General features: G+C 45.1%; 1 protein-coding gene across 3 annotated transcripts in view; it reads right to left on the bottom strand.

The window, feature by feature from the left end:
* VPS33A (VPS33A core subunit of CORVET and HOPS complexes) overlaps positions 1-21,903 on the bottom strand; it is a 33,790-nt gene that overhangs the window by 7,982 nt on the left and 3,905 nt on the right. The window contains exons 4-8 of one of the 3 annotated variants that reach the window (XM_030939601.1): positions 19,727-19,913; positions 8,708-8,893; positions 7,595-7,769; positions 3,333-3,526; positions 771-897 (exon numbers count right to left, since the gene is read on the bottom strand). In XM_030939601.1, the coding sequence (XP_030795461.1) occupies positions 771-897; positions 3,333-3,526; positions 7,595-7,769; positions 8,708-8,893; positions 19,727-19,913 (869 nt within the window). Of the gene's footprint in view, positions 1-770; positions 898-3,332; positions 3,527-7,594; positions 7,770-8,707; positions 8,894-10,285; positions 10,864-13,421; positions 13,472-19,395; positions 19,414-19,726; positions 19,914-21,903 lie in introns of those variants that run through there. The other 2 variants (XM_010368350.2, XM_030939602.1) reach the window with 2 other exon arrangements.

The following is a 21,903-nucleotide window of genomic DNA, read 5'->3' as shown; positions in this document are numbered from 1 at the left end:
CAACATGGTGAAACTCCATCTCTACTAAAAATACAAAATAAGCCGGGCGTGGTGGTGCATGCCTGTAAAACCAGCTACACGGGAGGCTGAGGCAGGAGAATCGCTTGAACCTGGGAGGCAGAAGTTGCAGTGAGCCGAGATTGTGCCATTGCACTCCAGCCTGGGCAACAAGAGCAAAACTCTGTCTCAAAAAAAAAAAAGGAAAAAAGCTAGACTAAAAAAATTAACCATCTCAAATTATGATGGCAAACTTATGGATAATTTTTTTCTGTTATCTACATTCCAAATATTTTTCATATAAATTATAATGAAAAAATATGAGTTAACAAGTGGACCCTTCCTCCCTCCCTCTCTCTTTCAGTCTTTCGAGACAAGAGTCCTGCTCTGTCACCTGGTTCAAGCAATTCTGCCTCAGCCTTCCGAGTAGCTGGGATTACAAGTGCCTGCCACCACGCCCGGCTAATTTTTATATTTTTAGTAGAGATGGTGTTTCATTATGTTGGTCAGGCTGGTCTCAAACTCCTGACCTCAGGTGATCTGCCTGTCTCGGACTCCCAAAGTGCTGGGATTACAGGCACGAGCCACCAAGCCCCGCCTGGAACATTCTTAAGTATTAACATATGTACACTTCATTAATGCTGAGAACACGTGGTACTAAGACAGAGCTGACTCTCCCAGGAGGCATTGTGGTGTTGATGACCTAGGTGTCAAACCTAGGTTGTATGTGCAAGTTGCCCCAGATTGAAAGAATCATTACAAAGGATACTCACTAGTGACATCTTTGATCAATTCTGCAATTGAGGTATGGTTTGCAAGCGAGCCCCTTGCTGCCTGCATGTGGGGCAACTGGGAAACAAACTGCTTGATCTCCCCCACGGTCTTAGCATTGTGTCTTTCCTGAAATAAACAAGAGAGCAGTGCCTCAAGCAGGGAAGATAGTTTATTTATTTTATTTTTTCAAGAGGGACTCTCACTGTGTTGCCCAGGCTGGAGTGCAGTGGCGTGATCTTGGCTCACTGTGACCTCCACCTCCCGGATTCAAGAGATTCTCATGCCTCAGCCTCCCGAGTATCTGGGATAACAGGTGACCACCACCACGCCCAACTAATTTTTGTATTTTTAGTAGACATGGGGTTTCACCACATTGGTCAAGCTGGTCTCGAACTCCTGATCTCAGGTGATCCACTTACCTTAGCCTCCCAAAATGTTAGGATTACAGGTGTGAGCCACCGTGCCTGGCCAATTTTTTTTTTTTTTTTTTTTGAGACAGATTCTCACTCTGTCACCCAGGCTGGAGTGCGGTGGCCGGATCTCAGCTCACTGCAAGCTCCGCCTCCCGGGTTTACGCCATTCTCCTGCCTCAGTCTCCCGGGTAGCTGGGACTACAGGCACCCGCCACCTCGCCCGGCTAGTTTTTTTGTATTTTTTAGTAGAGACGGGGTTTCACCGTGTTAGCCAGGATGGTCTCGATCTCCTGACCTCGTGATCCACCCGTCTCGGCCTCCCAAAGTGCTGGGATTACAGGCTTGAGCCACCACGCCCGGCCGCCCGGCCAATATTTTAAGTGCTCTGTTTTTTGCATTGTTCAGAGGATGTTTCATTTATGTTAATGAGAAAGGAAGAATGGAATACAAATAAATCAGGGCAAACATAGCTCCAACAGTAAGTATACAGAAAAACAGAAAAGAAAAAGTATATATATCACTGAAATACAGAGTTCATGGTGCCTGTCTCCTGAATTAGCACTTCTTTAGAGAAGCAAATGCCTCAGCGTCTGTCTTCCAATGTACCAGCTCACACATTGTGTCAGTATTTTGTGGACATCTGAGTATTGGTGAAAGATAGTATTATATAAATCATACAAATTTCCGAGTAAAAACCTAAGACAAAAAATTATGCTCAGAGGGTATCATAAAGAGGAAAGGTTTCCTATGTAATAGAAAAAAATCCATTTTTTCTGTTGACCGTCTTTTATTTGATGTCGAGACAGGGTCTCTCTGTCACCCGGGATGGAGTGCAGTGGTGTCATCACAGCTCACGGCAGCCTCTGCCTCCTAGGCTCCCACCTCAGCCTCCTGAGGAGCTGGGATTACAGGCACATGCCACTGCCCAGCTAGTTAAAAAAAAAAAAAAAGTTTTGTAGAGACAGTGTCTTGCTGTGTTGCCCATGCTGGTCTAGAACTTCTGGGCTCAAGCGATCCTCCTGCCTCAGCCTCTGATAATGCTGGGATGACAGGCGAGAGCCACTGTGCCTGGCCTGAACCTTAGTCTTGAGTATAGTCTATGAACAAAGCAAACCTAGCTTGGTGATGATGATATTTTTTGGCAAAATTTAATAAACCAAAAGTAACTTCAGAAATATGAAAATCAATTAATAAATATAATTCTTGAGAAAGATAAAATCTGGAATTACATGGCTGAGTTCCAAGCCAGCCTGGGTAACACAGGAAGTCCCCGTCTCTAGAGAAAAAAAAAAAACAACAAAAAAACAACAGCAAAAAACTCGGCTAGGCATGATGGCATGTGACTGTGGTCCCAGCTACTCGGGAGGCTGAGGTGGGAGGATTGCTTGAGTCTGGGAGGTAGCAGCTCCAGTAAGCCGTGATTGTACCACTACATCCATCCTGGGAGACAAAGCGAGACCGTGTCTCAAAAAAAAAAAAAAAAAAAAAAAAAAAAAATCTGGAACTACATACTCAGTGAAAAATTCATACTCAAAAACTTCCAATTTATGTTTCCAAAGTCGAAATATTCAGACTTTATGATCTTGTTGAATTCCCATGTTTCAGAAAGGAGCCTGAGCAAGAATAAACTAGTGAACGGGCAAGAGGAGGTAGGAAGGTGATGATAAAGCCACCAATTTCAAAGCTCTGGGTTGCTGGGGATTTCAGTCTCATTATCACCTGCCACACGTGCTGAGTTTCCCTGCCACATTCACACTGGCTAAACTGGAGTTTTCAGCATAAAGCAGAGGTTCTATCACAGAGGATCTTTTATTTATAGGACAGATGGCTTCCTCTTAAGTGAGGTAGGAAATAATTTAAAGGACAATAAAGCAAATGTTTATGATGGAAGTCTGTAAACTGCACACACTTGTGCCTCCACCTACCCCCCACACAAAAAGAACTTTACACAACGCGGGTCTGAGAAAGTTTAAAATGAAAGAAAACCTTGGATTTTCCAATACTGAATTTGCAGTTACTGAAGATGAGAAAAGTTGCATTGAAAAGCCTGGTTTAATGGCTACATATTTTTGGAGCTCTTATTCCCCTCAGGGATGGGCATCTATCTGAGACCCAGAGTTGCAGAATGACACCCAAAACTTGCCTCACCTCGAATGCTGCCGAGATGATCTTTGCTTTCTTGCTGAGCACAGAGCCCACCGCATTGAAGTTCTTGTCTCGGATCTCAGCATAGAGCTCCTCTGCAGAATTCAGCTGCAGCTTCTTTGCTTCTGTGGGGAGGTCCTTACCACCATCGCCCTGTTTCTTAGGTGCAAATTTCTCTGGAGGTAATTTCACATAACCTGAGCAGCAATGGAAGGGAATAAGCACCTGTGTGCAACGACTGGAAGAACCAATCAAGCAGCCAAGCACAAAACAGAATTTCCCTCAGGAGAAAATGGAAGATGGCAAATGACACATAGCTCTGAGCTTTTGATTTTCCATGATCAAAGTACAGGAAGCAGTGACTCTAATATTGATACCACAGTTCTAATTAACTTTGGGGCACCTATATAAACCACATACAGCACTGTCTACCTCCTAAATTTATTTAGAGATTAGGTCACCTTTCCACTCAGAAAACTTTCAAGGATCTCCCCATTGACTTTTAGTATTTTTTCAAACTAGATCATGTTCCATTAGTGGATCATGAAATCAAGCTGGTGGGTTGCAAGTGGCATCTTAAAAACAAAACCAAGACAAAACAAAAGAAAACAGCAGTACCAAAACAGTGAAGAGCAGAAAGTACAAAAGCTTATCACATGACGTTAGAGAAACTAGTGGTGATTTCAGTTTTTTTTTTTAAATAAAACTTTTGTTTCAGTTTCACATGCACACATATACATACATGTATGTACTGGGTCATGATATAAAATACATTTCTTACTGTGGGTTGGAATCCAAAATAGTTTAAAAGCCATTCTAGAACAAGAATTAGAAACTATGATCTGAGGGCCAAACTCTGCTCACTCTCCTTTTTTTTTGAGATGGAATTTCACTCTTGTCACCCAGGCTTGAGTGCAATGGCATGATCTCGGCTCACTGCAACCTCTGCCTCCTGGGTTCAAGTGAATTCTCCTGCCTCAGTCTCCTGAGTAGCTGGGATTATACGCACCTGCCACTACGCCCAGCTAATTTTTTTGTATTTTTAGTACAGACAGGATTTCACCACGTTGGCCAGGCTGGTCTCAAACTCCTGACTTCAGGTGAGCCACTTGCCTCGGCCTCCCACAGTGCTGGATTATAGGCGTGAGCCACCACGCCCAGCCCACTTTCTGTTTTTGTAAATAAAGTTTTATTGGCATACGGCCACAGCTATTCTTTTTGTATCGTCTATGGCTTCTTTCACATTACAATGACAGAGACAAGGAGGTTCCTCTGTATGACTTGCGCTGTGTAACAAGCGAAAGCCTAAAATACTTACTATCTGGGTCTTTATAGAAAAAGTTGTACACCCTGATCTAGAATAAGCTTCCAAATTCCTTAGCATGGGAGTCTTAATTTCCTTCTCCCTACTCTGCTCCTGCCAAGCCAAGTGAGTCTCTATTTCCCTGGAACACCCCACATGTGCTCATGAATTACTGATGGCACGGAGCTGGTGTAACTCTGTAGTAAAGCAATTTGGCAACATGTACCAAGTGCCTTTCACCCCAAAAATCCTGCATCAGGGAATCCAGGGTAAGAAAATAATCTGATATATGAAAAAAATCTTATGTAGGCTGGGCACGGTGGCTCACGCCTATAATCCCAGCACTTTGAGAGGCTTAAGTGGGAGGATCTCTCTCTTTCTCTTATTTTATTTATTTATTTAAGAGGGAGTCTTGCTCTCTTGCCCAGGCTGGAGTGCAGTGGCGTGATCTCAGCTCACTACAACTTCTACCTCTCGGGTTCAAGAGATTCTCCTGCCTCATCCTCCCGAGTAGCTAGGATTACAGGCGCCCGCCACCACATCTGACTAATGTTTGTATTTTTAGTAGAGACAGGTTTCACCATTTTGGCCAGGCTGGTCTCAAACTCCTGATCTCAAGTGATCTGCCTGCCTTGACGTCCCAAAGTGCTGGGGTTACCAGCGTGAGCCACTGCACCTGGCCTCATCTTTCTTCCACATCCCTCTCCTCCGGCCTTCCCTCGGCTCCACGTGGCTTCATTCAGGATGGCAATAGAGGCTGGCGACTATGCAGATGAGGGAAGAAGGCCAGGCTGAGACAGGTGTGGGGGTCTGTGGTGAGGCAGGGAGTTCTAGAGGCACTAGGTCCTGGCCACCAGTGGGAGCGTGGCCTCTTGCCAGTGCTTCCAGTATTTTTCAAGTCATGGCATAATTCAGGATTATTACTTAAAATGTATCACATTTAAAAACTGACAGGCCGGGCGTGGTGGCTCAAGCCTGTAATCCCAGCACTTTGGGAGGCCGAGACGGGCGGATCACGAGGTCAGGAGATCGAGACCATCCTGGCTAACACGGTGAAACCCTGTCTCTACTAAAAAAAATACAAAAAACTAGCCGGGCGAGGTGGCGGGAGCCTGTAGTCCCAGCTACCTGGGAGGCTGAGGCAGGAGAATGGCGTAAACCTGGGAGGCGGAGCTTGCAATGAGCTGAGATCCGGCCACTGCACTCCAGCCTAGGCGACAGAGCGAGACTCCGTCTCAAAAAAAAAAAAAAAAAAAACTGACAGAAATAAATACCATGTGGGCCAAAACCAGTCAAACCAAACATGCTTGTGATCTCTGACCTCATCACTCACCAAGGCCAAGCTCTAGCCAGCCATCCACATTTTCCATCGAGTGGCCTCGACCTTCTGTACCAGTTGTTTTCTTTTTTTTTTTTTTGAGACGGAGTCTCGCTCTGTCGCCCAGGCTGGAGGGCAGTGGCGCTATCTCAGCTCAACGCAAGCTCCACCCCAGGTTCACGCCATTTTCCTGCCTCAGCCTCCCCAGTAGCTGGGATTACAGGTACCCGCCACCATCCCTGGCTAATTTTTTGTATTTTTAGTACAGATGGGGTTTCACCGTGTTAGCCAAGATGGTCTTGATCTCCTGACCTTGTGATCCGCCCGCCTCAGCCTCCCAAAGTACTGGGATTACAGGCGTGAGCCACCGCGCCTGGCCCTCTATCAGCCGGTTTTCTAAAATATTTCTCCAGCCATGCGCTCCACTCAACCACGCTGTTTGGCGCATCATGACTTGTGTATGATACCGCCTGCCCCTGCCCCAGGATCTTCATCTAAACTCTCTGTGTCTTTCCAAACCCTGCACAAACGCCACTGCTTCCACCGCCCTCCTCAACTACTGCTGGCCGCAAGGATGTGTGCATTGCAAATGCCAGTGCCCTCTGTGGGAGACCCTTGGCCTCTGCTCACAGGGGACAATGACAGGCCTGGGCACTAAACTTCCGGCCAACTCTTGTGTCACCGACAACTGCAGTTTGCTCAGATGAATCCTAGTGTCTGAAAGTCAGAGGTCAGTATTTTCATTGTTTCAAGGGTTCTCGGATTTCTATGTAAAGGAAGCAGCTTTCTAACAACTGAGCCTTCGGAGGCATGGTCTGAGTATTCCGCCTCCAGTTATTCCTGGTTTTTATGGTATTCTTAGTTATTTTTTATAGATATAAATATAGTTTGGAACACACATATATATGCAGACACATACATAACGATTTCTAATTGAAATAGACATGGCTATGCAGTTTTTCATGTTCCACATTTATTATTTTGATGGTTCCATAGTATTTTCTTTTTTTTTTTTGAGATGGAGTCTCACTCTGTCAGCAGGCTGGAGTGCAGCGGCACTATCTCAGCTCATGGCAACCTCCTCTTCCTGGGTTCAAGCAATTCTCTCACCTCAGCCTCCCAAGTAGCTGGGGCTACAAGAACGCGCCATCACACCCAGCTACTTTTTTGTATTTTTAGTAGAGACAGGGGTCTCATCATGTTTGCCAGGCTGGTCTCGAACTCCTGACCTCAAGTGATCTACCTACCTTGGCTTCCCAAAGTGCTGGGATTACAAGTGTGAGCCACCATGCTCAGGTGGTTCCATAATATTTTATAATGTACTCAACCACTGAAATTGTTTGGAAAATTCTGGTAAGAAAATGGAAATCGAAATTTTTATGCAAACCTCACTGATCCCCTTCTTTGGAATGATTCCTCAATGCACGTTCTTAGGCTTTGGGCTTTCTTGGGCCAAGGGTTAGAAAAGTTTTATGTGTTGCTAAATTGCTTACAAAAAGGTCTATATTAATCTACACTTTGAATCATTAAAATTAGATCTCTGACTTCAAATTATGCTTAAGTGTGCAATATACAAACAGTAGTCTCCACAAAGGATATTCTTCTCATATTACTTATTAGTGAAAACAGATGTCACGTACTTACTGTTCTGAATGCCATAAATTTCATCAATGAGTCCTTCATATGTCAGCTGAGTGGCAAGAGGTGTTAATAAATCCACATTCCGATCAAGCAACAAGAGATTATCAAAAACGGGAAATATTGAATTCTGGCTTCCTGTAAACTCTCTCTTCATCCTGATCATCATATTGGCCACTTGCTGGAAACAAAACATTGGATGAGGTGGGGCCCTCCTGGGAATGAGCAGATGTGAAAATTTGTCTAAAACCAGCAAGACAATCAAAAAAGTGAAAAAGGAGAAAAACTGGAAGAGTGCATTGCTAAGAAATAAGCAGCTCTAGAAAAGCACCTTGCTGTTGGCACCCATCCCAACACTTGCGCCAAGGGAGCTGCCATTTGCCAATGAGGCATAAAATCAGATCAGTCTATTCTTGTGATTGGCAGTAGTTATGTTCTATGAAGTCACTGCAAACACTAAATTAGCAAAGATGGAACCACTGGTCCTGGGAGAAATGCAGACTTAGGTTCCTAGGAGCCTCTGGTCTCAACGTTTTTGTCATTTGATCAATACATAACCCAGTTTTATATGTGTTTCTGCTTAAAGATGCCTGACTTAACATAATTATTGATCACTTACATTGAACTGACAGCCAGCAGCTCTGTGACTCGTGCCTGAACGAAGCGTCTCTGACACACGTAATATCTCTGCCAGGCACACCACAGCCTTCTTGTGCACAGGACACCAGACTGCACCTCAGCCCTACGTTTGGGGGCCATTTTAAACAGTGAAATCACCAAAAAAAGTATAGATGTGTGGAAAACATGACAGTGAGACTGTGAAAAGTACACTTGTTTGCAGTCCGAGAGCTGAAATGGGAAGGTGGAGTGTCACCTGCCTCAGCTGGGAACATGCACAGTGGTTACTCAAACTGTCACCACTGTGCACGCCCACAAAAGCACCATGAGTACTGACTTGGAGGGTTATAAGTGCATTTTAATCAGTAGGCAAATTCATGAGTACAGTATTCGTACATAATTAAGATCAATAGAATTTGTTTGTAAGGAGCTTCCTGTTCCTCCTCCCTTCTGGGGTGTGAAGGGCCCCTTCTTTACCACCAGAAAGCAGCTGGTTCTTACCCGAGCGCATTCTCCTTTCCCAAAGATCTGGGGGATCGTTCCGTACAGAGCTTGCAGGGTCATCAGCCCCTTGGCTGCATGGTACAGGCTCGTCTGGTCACCCTCCAGGTAGCACTCCTGTGAGGGGAAAGGCCAATTACTGCCAGGCCATGGGGGCCTCCCAGGGGTCCATCTCTGTTCCTGGGGCTGGGGTGCACCAACAGACAATAAAATCATTTCCAGTTATTTCATACTGTGCCAGGAAAATTGGGAACTCAAGTTCATTATCAAAAACTGCTGCCTGTCAGACCAGGCCCTGAGGCTGGCAGCCCCAAGGGTGGATGCAGCCCTGGAAGCACTTCTCCTGGGCACAGCCGGGGCTTCTGGGAGAAACCGTTCACCCAGCATGCCAGCTCTTCTGAATAAGCTCTTGAATAAAAGACGGAAGAATACAGACTTACACTGAACGATGGGTTCCCATTCACTGGTGAGAGTAAACTCTGGCAGGACATGCTGGGAGAGCCACATGCTAATTACCCAGAAACACAAAAGACCACAGGACAGAATACTTTATTGTTTTTACAATGGATGAGGCAGATTTTCATGACAACTGACAACTGAAGGCCACAATCTCTTGAGTATGATCTCATTTTATAAAAAATATATGCATTTGCGCTGAAAAAAGGACCTCCAAAATACACACAAAACCACCTGGGAAGGCTAGGTGCATGGCTGTAACCCCAGCACTTTGGGAGGCCAAGACAGGAGGATCGCTTGAGCTCTGGAGTTTGAGACCAGCCTGGGCAACATAGTGAGACCCTGTATCTACACAAAATTAAATTAGCCAAGGATAGTGGTACACATCTGTATCCGAGCTACTCAGGAGGATAAGGCAGGAGGATCACCAGAGCCCAGGGGTCTGAGGCTATAGTGAGCTATGATCGCACCGCCACACTCCCCTCTGGGCAACAGAGCAAGACCCTACCCATTTAAAAAAAAAAAAAAGAGAGAGGGAGAGAAAAAAACCACCTGCGAAGTGAGAGGAGGGAAGCGGTCACTTTTGATACAGGTGGATGAAAGCACGGATTCTAGACTCAGGTTGCCTTGTTCTGAACCCAGCTGTGTCACTTACTAGCTGTGCCCTGGGCCAGTTAGAGAATCTGTCTGTGCCTCAATTTATTCATATGTAGAAGGGAGTATAGTCCACAAAGGGCAAGGATTACATGAGAAAAATACATGTAAAGCATTTGATGGCAGTACCTGAAACATATAGCAAATGCTCAATAACAGTTAGCTTTTTTTTTCTTTTTTTTTGAGACGGAGTCTCACTCTGTCGCCCAGGCTGGAGTGCAGTGGCGCGATCTTGGCTCACTGCAAGCTCCGCCTCCCAGGTTCACGCCATTCTCCTGCCTCAGCCTCCCATGTAGCTGGGACTACAGGCGCCCGCCACCGCACCCAGCTAATTTTTGTATTTTTAGTAGAGACGGGGTTTCACTGTGTTAGCCAGGATGGTCTCAATCTCCTGACCTCGTGATCTGCCCATCTCGGCCTCCCAAAGTGCTGGGATTACAGGTGTGAGCCACCGCGCCCGGCCTAACAGTTAGCTTTTATATGGAATGATTTGGGTTTTTTACAACCATTATCCACTCATAAGTCAATACGGTACATTTTATCAATTCCCTCCACCCCTACCAACCCAGCATGTCCCTGCTGTCCACAGCCAGAAATGAGGGGGCCCTGAGGGTCCAGGTCCTGAGGTCAGGCCTTCTGCCCCAGGGAGGAAGGATGGCAGACATGGTGGGGAGCATTTGGTTATTATTGAAAGTGTCGCCAGACTACTCTTTTGAGTGTGGTGTATTTTAACATTTCCCAGAATATGGCAGACCATCATCAAGAATGTCAAAAGACACACTTTTTGGTAAAACTACTTAAAGCTCCAGATCAGATGAACATCCACGGGCAAAAGACATTAGGGGCCAGGCACAGTGGCTCATGCCTGTAATCCCTGCACTTTGGGAGGCCGAGGGGGGTGGATCATGAGGTTGGGAGTTCGAGACCAGCCTGACCAACATGGTGAAACCCCGACTCTACTAAAAATACAAAAATTAGCTGGGCGTGGTGGCATGTGCCTGTAATCCCAGCTACTCAGGAGGCTGAGACAGGAGAATCACTTGAATCTGGGAGGTAGAGGTTGCAGTGAGCCAAGACTGTGCTACTGCACTCCAGCCTGGGCAAAAGAGCAAGATTCTGTCTCAAAAAAAAAAAAAAAAAAAAAAAAAAAAGACATTAAGGAACTCCCCTCCAAATAGCATTCATATTTTACTTAATTTTTTTAAGTTGTACTACTACAAAGACATCTCTTTTACAATATTTTTTAAAAGATGTAAAAGTTAGCAACAGATTTTAATCTTGCGTTTTTTTTTTTTTTTTTTTTTTTTTTTTTGAGACAGAGTCTTGCTCTATCGCCCAGGCTGGAGTGCAGTGGGGCAACCTCAGCTCACTACAACCTCCACCTCCCAAGTTCAAGTGATTCTCCTGCCTCAGCCTCCTGAGTAGCTGGGATCACAGACGCCCACCACCATGCCTGGCTAATTTTTTGTATTTTTAGTAGGGATGGGGTTTTACTATGTTGCCCAGGCTGGTCTCAAACTCCTAACCTCAGATGATCTGTCTGCCTCGGCCTTCCAAAGGGCCACCACACCCAGCCCAATAACCTTAACATTTAAATGCACATTTTTTTTTTACCCCAAAGTCTCACACACCCACACAACAGAATACCTTGCAGTCTGCATAAAAGAGGCAGATTTTATATATGCTGATTTTTATATATGCGAATAAAGACTACAGTACCTTAAGCAATGCTATTGAGCATTCAACTGGGCAGAACTCTAATTCTCACATTTTACACAGAGCAATGACATAGATGATCACAACCGTAACTCAAAACACAGAGATCTAGATGTGCCTCCTGAAGCCAAGAAACCACCAAGTTGTGCTCAGTATTGAAAATCACAGAAATACGACTATATCATCTCCGTCAAAAATCGGGGTTGACTTTAAAATTAGGCTCTTAGGTAAAGCTCTTAGCTTTACCATCCAGATAAAGTCCTTTCTTTTTTTTTTTCTGCCACTTCTTCCAACTCCCCCAAACCCCCTGCCTTTTTTTTCGTTGTTGTTGTTGAGATAGGGTCTCACTCTGTTGCCCAGGCTGGCGTATAGTGGTGCGATCTTGGCTCACTGCAACCTCTGTTTCCTGGCTCAAGTGATTCTCCTGCCTTAGTCTGCCAAGTAGCTAGGATTACAGGCATGCACCACCACACCCAGCTAATTTTTATTTTATTTATTTATTTTTTTATTTTTAGTAGAAATGGGGTTTTGCTATGTTGCCCAGGCTGTTCTCAAACTCCTGACCTCAGGTGATCTGCCCACCTCAGCCTCCCAAAGTACTGGAATTACAGGTATCAACCACCATGTCCGGCCAAAATCCTTTCTTTCTTTCTTTTTTTTTGTTTTTTTTGAGACAGAGTCTCGCTCTGTCGCCCAGCCTGGAGTGCAGTGGTGCGATCTCAGCTCACTGCACGCTCTGCCGCCTCCCGGGTTCACGCCCTTCTCCTGCCTCAGCCTCCTGAGAAGCTGGGACTACAGGCACCTGCCACCGCACCCGGCTAATTTTTTGTATTTTTAGTAGAGACGGAGTTTCACCGTGTTAGCCAGGATGGTCTCGATATCCTGACCTCATGATCTGCCCGTCTCGGCCTCCCAAAGTAAGTGCTGGGATTACAGGCGTGAGCCACTGCGCCCGGCTTCAAAATCCTTTCTTTCTAAACAGCATCTTAGGTGAATGTACAAAGCCAAAGACTTGAAATTCTCAGTAGAAAATAGTTCTGGCCAGGCACAGTGGCTCACGCCTGTAATCCCAGCACTCTGGGAGGCTGAGGTGGTGGATTACCTGAGGTCAGGAGTTCGAGACCAGCCTGGGCCACATGGTGTAACCCTGTCTCTATTAAAAACACAAAAAATTAGCCGGCATGGTGGCGGGCGCCTGTAGTCCCAGCTACTCAGGAGGTTGAGGCAGGAGAATCACTTGAACCCAGGAGGTGGAGGCTGCAGTGAGAGATGGCACCAACGCACTCCAGCCTAGGCGGCAGAGTGAAACTCAGTTTCAAGAAAAAAAAAAAAAGAAAATAGTTCTGCCCTTTCTTACAAATCATTAAGTAAAATAAACAGATTATTTCTCCTCTGCACAGATTTTGTCACTCCAAGAGAGTTTGCTTCAGCTGCTACCAACTCCCATTAAATACACAAATATGGATTAATAAAAATGGGTATACCATCACAGGTATGTGATAAAGCACATACAGAAAACTGTTAATCCAGAAGATAAGTGGTGGATAGATGGGTGTTCACTGTACAATTCAATTTTTTGGTATGCTGAAATTCTCCTATAAAATGTGAGAGGGAAATCTGTATTACCATCAGATGGGATTTAGTGTAAGTAAACCACTAGGGAACAGGGTACAAAAGAGCCAAGAGGGTTGGGTGCAGTGGTCCACGCCTGTAATCCCAGCACTTTGGGAGGCCGAGGCGAGAGGATCATAAGGTGAGGAGTGCAAGACCAGCCTGGCCAACATCGTGAAACTCTGTCTCTCCTAAAAATACAAAAAATTAGCCAGGTGTGGTGCTGGGCACCTAATTCTAACTACTCGGGAAGTTGAGGCAGGAGAATTGCTTGAACTCGGGAGGCGGAAGTTGCAGTGAGCCGAGATTGTGCCACTGCACTCCAGCCTGGGGAACAAGAGTGAAACTCTGTCTCAAAAAAAAAAAAAAAAAGAAAGCCAAGCAAGTCCCCTGGTGATAGCATTAGTTGGTAGTGCCACTGACTTCTACTGTCCCAGATTAACTTTTTATTTTTCAGTTTTTTCTGTGGCCACGTCTCATTCTGTCACCCAGGCAGGAGTGCACTGGTGTGATCATAGCTCCCTGCAGCCTCAACCTCCTGGGCTCAGGTGATCCTTCTGCCTCAGCCTCCTGAGTAGCTGGAATGACAGGTGCACATCACTATGCTTGGCTAATTTTTTGTAAAGACAGGGCCTCACTCTGTTGCCCAGGCTGGTCTCGAACTCCTGGCCTTCAGTGATCCTCCCACCTTGGTCTCCCAAAGTGCTGGGATTATAGGCATGAACCACTGTGCCTCGCCTATTTTATCTTTTTAAATAAGTTGCATTTCTCAGCCGGGCACGGTGGCTCACGCCTGTAATCCCAGCACTTTGGGAGGCCAAGACGAGTGGATCACGAGGTCAGGAGATCGAGACCATCCTGGCTAACACGGTGAAACCCCGTCTCTACTAAAAAAAAATACAAAAAAAAACTAGCCGGGCGAGATATCGGGCGCCTATAGTCCCAGCTACTCGGGAGGCTGAGGCAGGAGAATGGCGTAAACCCAGGAGGCGGAGCTTGCAGTGAGCTGAGATCCGGCCACTGCACTCCAGCCTGGGCGACAGAGCGAGACTCCACCTCAAAAAAAAAAAAAAAAAAAAAAAGAAAGTTGCATTTCTCCCCCTTTTGTGAAAACTGTCAACAAATTAACTCTTTTAATGAGGTGATCTCTATAACAACACAATGGGGAAAAAATGATTCAAATAATTTTATGTACTATACCAGTGGTTCTCTAAAGTTCTAGTCTCTACCTTCTAAGTATTTTATTGGTAAGAAGAAAAAAACGCCAGGCACAGCAGCTCACACCTGCAATCCCAGCAGTTTGGGAGGATGAGGCGGGCAGATCTCTTGAGGTCAGGAGTTCGAGACCAGCCTGGCCAACATGGTGAAACCCCATCTCTACTACAAATACAAAAATTAGCCGGGCATGGTGGCATGTGCCTGTAATCCCAGTTACTCGATGGCTAAGACAGGAGAACTGCTTGAACTGGGGAGGTGGAAGTTGCGGTGAGCTGAAATTATGCCACTGCACCCCAGCCTGGGTGACTGAGTGAGAATCTGTCTCAAAAACAATTAAAAAAAAAAATTCTAGTCTCCAGAGCAGCAGCACCACCAGCAGCAGCAGCATCATAAACTCATAAATCAAAGAAACATGGGTAAGTGTGATTATGTTAAAAACATACACACAGCCAAAACTACCAGAAGCAATATCAAAAGAAACAACCAAGGCAAAGGCAGCCTACAAAGGGCGCATGTGCAGAGGGGCCTACATACAGGCTCATTATCGGTAGCATGGCCTCCAACAGCATAGGGAGGAAAAAAGTGCCCTCCACTAGAAGGCTGATTGAGTACATTACGGTACATCCAAACAATGGAACTCTATGCAGCTTCAAATGAGAATAACACAAGCATTGCCATATGTAGTAGAAAATGACTCAGATATATTATTAAGAGAATAACGCAACATACCAAAGTGTATATGTCATATGCTACTACTTGTACAAAAGTGGGGAGGGATTATATACTATGAGCTGTAGCTGCATATAATATCCCCCCCCAAAAAAATAAAAAGAGAAATAGTGATTGCTTCTGGGATAAGTGGCAGTCTGAGAACTGGGGTAAAAAGTAGCTTCAGGCTGGGCACAGTGGCTCACGCCTGTAATTCCAGCACTTTCTGAGGATGAGGCAGGTGGATCATCTGAGGTCAGGATATCAAGATCAGCCTGGGCAACATGGTGAAATCCCGTCTCTACTAAAAATACAAAAATTAGGCAGGCGTGGTGGCAGATGCCTGTAATCCTAGCTACTTGGGAGGCTGAGGCAAGATAATCACTTGAACCCAGAAGGCGGAGGTTGCAGTAAGTCGAGATTGTGCCACTGCACTCCAGCCTGTGCAACAGAGTGAGACTCTGCTGCAGGGGCCATTGAAAACAGTATGCTAAGAATAGATAAGGTTCAAGGACAGTATCTCTAGCTAGTTGCACTTTTAATGAATTCCAGTAGTCAAGGACAGTATCTCTAGTTGAACTTTTAATGAACTCTAGTAGGCGCCAAGAAGGCAGACAAGTAAGAAAGAACTTAGAGACAAGGAACTAAGCAGAAGGTTACATCTGGGTGCAGAAAGTTTGTTTTGCATTGTGTTATTTTTGCTGACGTGGGATTTATGGAGTATAAATAAAGTGAGGCGGAGGCTCTAGGCGCGGCCGCCATGTTCTCTGTTTGTCTTTGTCTCTTGTGTCTGTTCATTCTCCACCACCACCACCGCGGCCCTCAATGCTCTGCCTCAAAAAAAAAGAAAAAGAAAAAGAAAAAGAAAAAAAAAACGGGCTGGCGTGGGTGGAAGCTTAAGAGTTCAAGACCATGGGCCAGGCGCGGTGGCTCAAGCCTGTAATCCCAGCACTTTGAGAGGCCGAGACGGGCGGATCACGAGGTCAGGAGATCGAGACCATCCTGGCTAACATGGTGAAACCCCATCTCTACTAAAAAATACAAAAACTAGCCGGGCGAGGTGGCGGGCGCCTGTAGTCCCAGCTACCCAGGAGACTGAGGCAGGAGAATGGCGTGAACCCGGGAGGCGGAGCTTGCAGTGAGCTGAGATCCGGCCGCTGTACTCCAGCCTGGGTGACAGCGAGACTCCGTTTCAAAAAAAAAAAAAAAAAGAGTTCAAGACCAGCTTGGATAACTCGGTGAAACCCCATCTCCACTAATACACAACAAAATTAGCTGGGCATGGCAGCATGTGCCTTGTAATCCTAGTTACTTACGAGGCTGAGGCAGGAGAACTGCTTGAACCCGGGAGGCAAAGGGTGCAGTGAGCCAAGATCGCGGCATTGCACTCCAGTCTGGGTGACAGTGTGAGACACCATCTCAAAAAAAAAAAAAAAAAAGAAGATTTCCTTCTTTGTCTGCAGAGTAGAAGATTTATGAAGACTCAAAAAGCACAATCTAAAAGAACAAAAGTGATACATTTACCTGCCTTAGGATGAAAGACTCATACTTCTGATTTCAAAGCTTATGGCAAAGCTACTGTAATTAAGACAGTGTAGTACTGGCATAAGGACGGACATATGGACATACAGATCAGTGGAAGAGAACTGAAAGACCAAAAACAGACCCTTACGTTTGTGAACAGTTGATTTTTGACAAGGGTACCAAGAAAATTCAATGAGGATAATACAGTTTTTTCAACAAATAGTGCTGGAACAAACACATATCCATGTGCAAAAAATGAAATTTGGACCCCCACCTCGCATTATATACAGAATTAACTTAAAATGGGTTGAAGACCTAAACGTAAGATGTAAAAAAATTATAAGCTGGGCACGGTGGCTCACGCCTGTACTCCCAGCACTTTGGGAGGCTGAGGTGGGAGGACTGCCTGAGCTCAGGAGTTTGAGACCAGCCTGGGCAACATAGTAAGACCCGTCTCTTTAAAAAATAAAAAATTCTAAAACTCTTAGAAGGAAACATCAGAGTGAATCTTTGTGGTCCTGGGGTAGGCAATGGTTTCTCAGAGAAGAAGGAAACATCAGAGTGAATCTTTGTGGTCCTGGGGTAGGCAATGGTTTCTCAGAGATGATACTGAAAGCACAAGTAACAAGAGGAAAACTAAAAAGGACTTCATCAAAATGTACAACTTTAGTGCATTGAACGACACCAATTTCACCAAGAAAGTGAAAAGAACTCACAGAACAAAAGAAAATATTTGGAAATCATATATCTGTAATCCCAGCTACTCAGGAAGCTGAGGCGGGAGAATCGCTTGAGCCCAGGAGGCAGAGGTTGCAGTGTGCCAAGATTGAGATCGCGCCACTGCACTCCAGGCTGGGTGACAAAGTGACAATCCGTCTCAAAAAAAAAAAAAAAGACAGAATAACAAGTATGTACATGTGGATATACAACTGGAACCCTCACACACTGCTGCTAGGAATACAAACGGTACAGCTTCAGTGCAAAAGTTTCGCAGCTCCTCCAATTGTTAAATGTAAAGTTACCACACGACTCAGCAATTCTATTCCTAGGGGGGTGTGTGTGTGTGCATGTGTATTTATTTATTTATTTAAGACAGAGTTTCACTCTTGTTGCCCAGGCTGCAGTGCAATGGTATAATCTCGGCTCACTGCAACCTCCACCTCCCGGGTTCAAGCGATTCTCCTGTCTCAGCCTCCCAAGTAGCTTGGATTACAGGCATGTGCCACCATGCCCAGCTAATTTTGTATTTTCAGTAAAGATGGAGTTTCTCCATGTTAATCAGGGTGGTCTCGAACTCCCAACCTCAGATGATCCGCCCACCTCAGCCTCCCAAAGTGCTAGAATCACAGGCGTGAGCCACCACGCCCAGTCTCTACTCCTAGGTATATCTAAGAGAAAGGAAACCATACATCCACATAAAAACTTTTCACAATATTCACAGTATTGTGACAGCCAGAAAGTGGAAACAACCTATCAGATGTCCATCAACTGATGAATGATAATATCATTACAATGGAATACTATTCAGCAATACGAAGGAATGAAGGCCTCACACAGGCTTCAACCTGGATGAACCCTGAAAACATTATACTAAGTGAAGATGCCAGACACAAAGGACCACATATGTATTATAGGATTTCATTTCTAAGAAATATCCAGAATAAGTTCAAAACCAGCCTGGACAACATAGTAAGATGCTGTCTCTCCAAAAAATAAAAATAGAAATAAAAGAAATTTTAAAAAGTTAGCCAGGTGTGGTGGCACATGCCTGTAGTTCCAGCTACTCAAAAGGCTGAGGATGGAAGATCACTCAAGCCTAGGAGGTCAAGGCTGCAGTGAGGTATGATCATGTCACTGCATTCCAACCTGGGCAAAAGAGTGAGACTCTACCTCAAAAAAAGAAGAAAAAGAAAACTCCAGAATAGGTGAATTCATACAGACTGAACTAGATTAGTGGCTGCCAGAGGCTGGGGGAAGGAAAGATAGGGAAGGACTGCTACTGGGCATGGGAATTCTTTTTGGGATAGTTAAAATGTGCCATACTTAGATAGTGGAGATAGTTGCACAACTTTGTGAATACACTAAAAACCACTGAATTTCACACCTTCAAGGAGAGAATTTCATGGCATTGTGAGTTTTGGTTCTGTTTTTATTTTTATTTTTTTGAGATAGAGTCTCCCTCTGTCGCCCAAGCTGGAATGCAGTGGTGCGATCTTGGCTCACTGCAACCTCCGCCTCCCAGGTTCAAGTGATTCTCCTGCCTCAGCCTCCTGAGCAGCTGGGACCACAGGCACCCACCACCACACCCGGCTAATTTTTGTATTTCTAGTAGAGACGGGATTTCCCCATGTTTCCCAGGCTGGTCTCAAACTTCTGATCTCAGGTGATTCACCCGCCTCAGCCTCCTAAAGTGCTGGAATTACAGTCATGAGCCACTTAGCTCAGCCAGTATTGTGAGTTATAATAAATAAAGCTATTATTTTAAAATTTAACTACTTTTAATGGGAAGTGTCTACATGATAAAAGACATTATACAGAAAGTTAAGCCAGGTACAGTGGCTCACGCCTGTAATCTCAGCACTTAGGGAGGCCAAGGCGGGCGGATCACGAGGTCAAGAGATTAAGACCATTCTGGCAAACCAACATGGTGAAACCCCATCTGTACTTAAAATACAAAAATTATCTGGGCATAGTGGCACACGCCTGTAATCTCAGCTACTCAGGAGGCTGAGGCAGGAGAATCCCTTGAACCCAGGAGGCGGAGGTTGCAGTGAGCCGAGACCACGCCACTGCGCTCCAGCCCGGGCAACAGAGCAAGACTCCATCTCAAAATAAAATAAAATAAAACAAAATAAAATAACAACAAAAAACAAAGTTGAAAGACAAGTCACAGACTCGGAATATACTTGCAGCTTTTCTAATCCATAATGATCAACATCCAGAATATACAAAGAATTACTCAACGAGAAAAAAATGGGCAAAGAAAATGAACAATTTGTTGAATAGAAAATCTGAAGCATCAGTAAACATATAAAATGGGACTCAGCTTCACAGTAATCAATACTGTGATACTTTCACACTCAGAAACTGGGCAAAAATTAATGCCTCAAGTTAAGGAAATGCCAAACTTACTTTGAACGCACCCTCTGATTCCATGGATAAGAGATCCCCATCAAATGGAATGAGATCTAAGCTGTACTCCTCCCTGTGAATAAAGGATCCCAAGACTCCCAGATCCTTCAATCGCTGTTCGCACAACAGGCTACGGCGTGGCACAAACAGAATATGAAAATCTCTCGTTGGGCCTCGTCTATCTTCACTGCAAAGGAAGCAACATTTGTTAGCTTATGAGCTCCTAAAAGTCATAGACCACTTTGCTTTTTTTATCCCCACTGCCTGGCACACAGCAGGCACTAAATAAATGCTGGCTAGATAAATAATATAGGCCGGGCGCGGTGGCTCAAGCCTGTAATCCCAGCACTTTGGGAGGCCGAGACGGGTGGATCACGAGGTCAGGAGATTGAGACCATCCCAGCCAACACGGTGAAACCCCGTCTCTACTAAAAAATACAAAAAAAAACTAGCTGGGCAAGGTGGCGGGCGCCTGTAGTCCCAGCTACTCAGGAGGCTGAGGCAGGAGAATGGCGTGAACCCGGGAGGCAGAGCTTGCAGTGAGCGGAGATCTGGCCACTGCATTCCAGCCTGGGCGACAGAGCGAGACTCCGTCTCAAAAAAATAAAAAAATAAATAAATAAATAAATAATAATAATATAAATACTGACTCTCAGGCTGGGTGCAGTGGCTCACAACTGTAATCCCCACACTTTGGGAGGCCAAGGTGGGCAGATCCCTTGAGGTCAGGAGTTCGAGACCATCCTGGTCAAGATGGCAAAACCCCGTTTCTATAAAATATACAAAAATGGCTGGGCACAGTGGCTCACGCCTGTAATCCCAGCACTCTGGGAGGCCCAGGCGGGTGGATCACAAGGTCAGGAGTTCGAGACCAGCCTGGTCAACATGGTGAAACCCCATCTCTACTAAAAATACCAAAAATTAGCCAGGCATGGTGGCAGGAACCTGTAATCCCAGCTACTTGGGAAGCTGAGGAAAAAGAATCGCTTGAACCCAGGAAGCAGAGGTTGCAGTAAGCCAAGACCACGCCACCGCACTCCAGCCTGAGCAACAGAGTGAGATTCCATCCCAAAATAAATAAATAAATAATAAAATAAAATATACAAAAATTAGCTGGGCATGGTGTGCCTGTAATCTCAGCTACTTGGGAGGCTAAGGCAGGAGAATTGCTTGAACCCTGGAGGCAGAGGTTGCAGTGAGCAGAGATCCCACCACTGCACTCCAGCCTGGGCAACAGAGTGAGACTGTGTCTCAAAAAAATAACCAAAAACTGACTCTCAGACAGAAAGTGTTACAGCTGTGCCCACTCTCTCTTTCTTCCCCCTGATAGGAAAGCAGCACTGAGTCCTGGCTAGAACTTTCTAGCATTCTCTTAAACCATTTATGGGGCATTAAAGCTCTCAGGTTTACTGAAATAGGGTAACTGTGTCTCACTAAAAACAAATGGTTCTTCAACCGAAGCAATGCAGCCATAAAGAGTCTTAAATTAAAACGAAAGATCACTCTTGACTCCCGCCCTTACTCTCCTTGACAGAGGACTTCCAAAAACAGCCCACATGCTTTTAAGATTTTAGGAGCTGCAACAATCAATTGTACCACGGAGTGGAGACTGGGCTGGGAGCACTTCCTCTATAGACTGGATGCTACATTAAATTTTAATCAGCTTTTTTTTTGCTTATGAAATTCAAGTACATGCAGTATATTTAAAAATTACTGCTGGAGGTTTATTTTTTTAAACTAGGGTCCTTTTTACTGACACAGGTTTAAGCTTTTGGCTATCCTGAAAGAATGGGGTTATAGGATGATCCTCCTCTCAAACTGCCGAGAACGACCTCCTAAGTTTCCCATCTTCTCTATTTTCAATTTTTGGGGGGTACATAGCAGGCACATATATTTATGGGGTCCATGAGATGTTTTGATATGGGCATGCAGTGGGAAATAAGAACATCATGGAGAACAGGTGGGCACATCCTCTCAAGCACTTATTCTTTGAGTTACAAACAATCCAATTACACTCTTTTTTTTTTTGAGACGGAGTCTCCCTCTGTCCCGCAGGCTGGAGTGTAGTGGCGTGATCTCAGCTCACTGCAACCTCTGCCTCCCAGGTTCAAGAGATTATCATGCCTCAGTCTTCTGAGTAGCTGGGACTACAGGCACACGCCACTACACCTGGCTAA

The sequence above is a fragment of the Rhinopithecus roxellana genome, chromosome 10, assembly GCF_007565055.1.
Source record: "Rhinopithecus roxellana isolate Shanxi Qingling chromosome 10, ASM756505v1, whole genome shotgun sequence".
NCBI lineage: Eukaryota > Metazoa > Chordata > Mammalia > Primates > Cercopithecidae > Rhinopithecus > Rhinopithecus roxellana.
The sequence above is the reverse complement of the archived record's forward strand: the minus strand, read 5'-3'. Positions and strand labels throughout refer to the sequence as shown.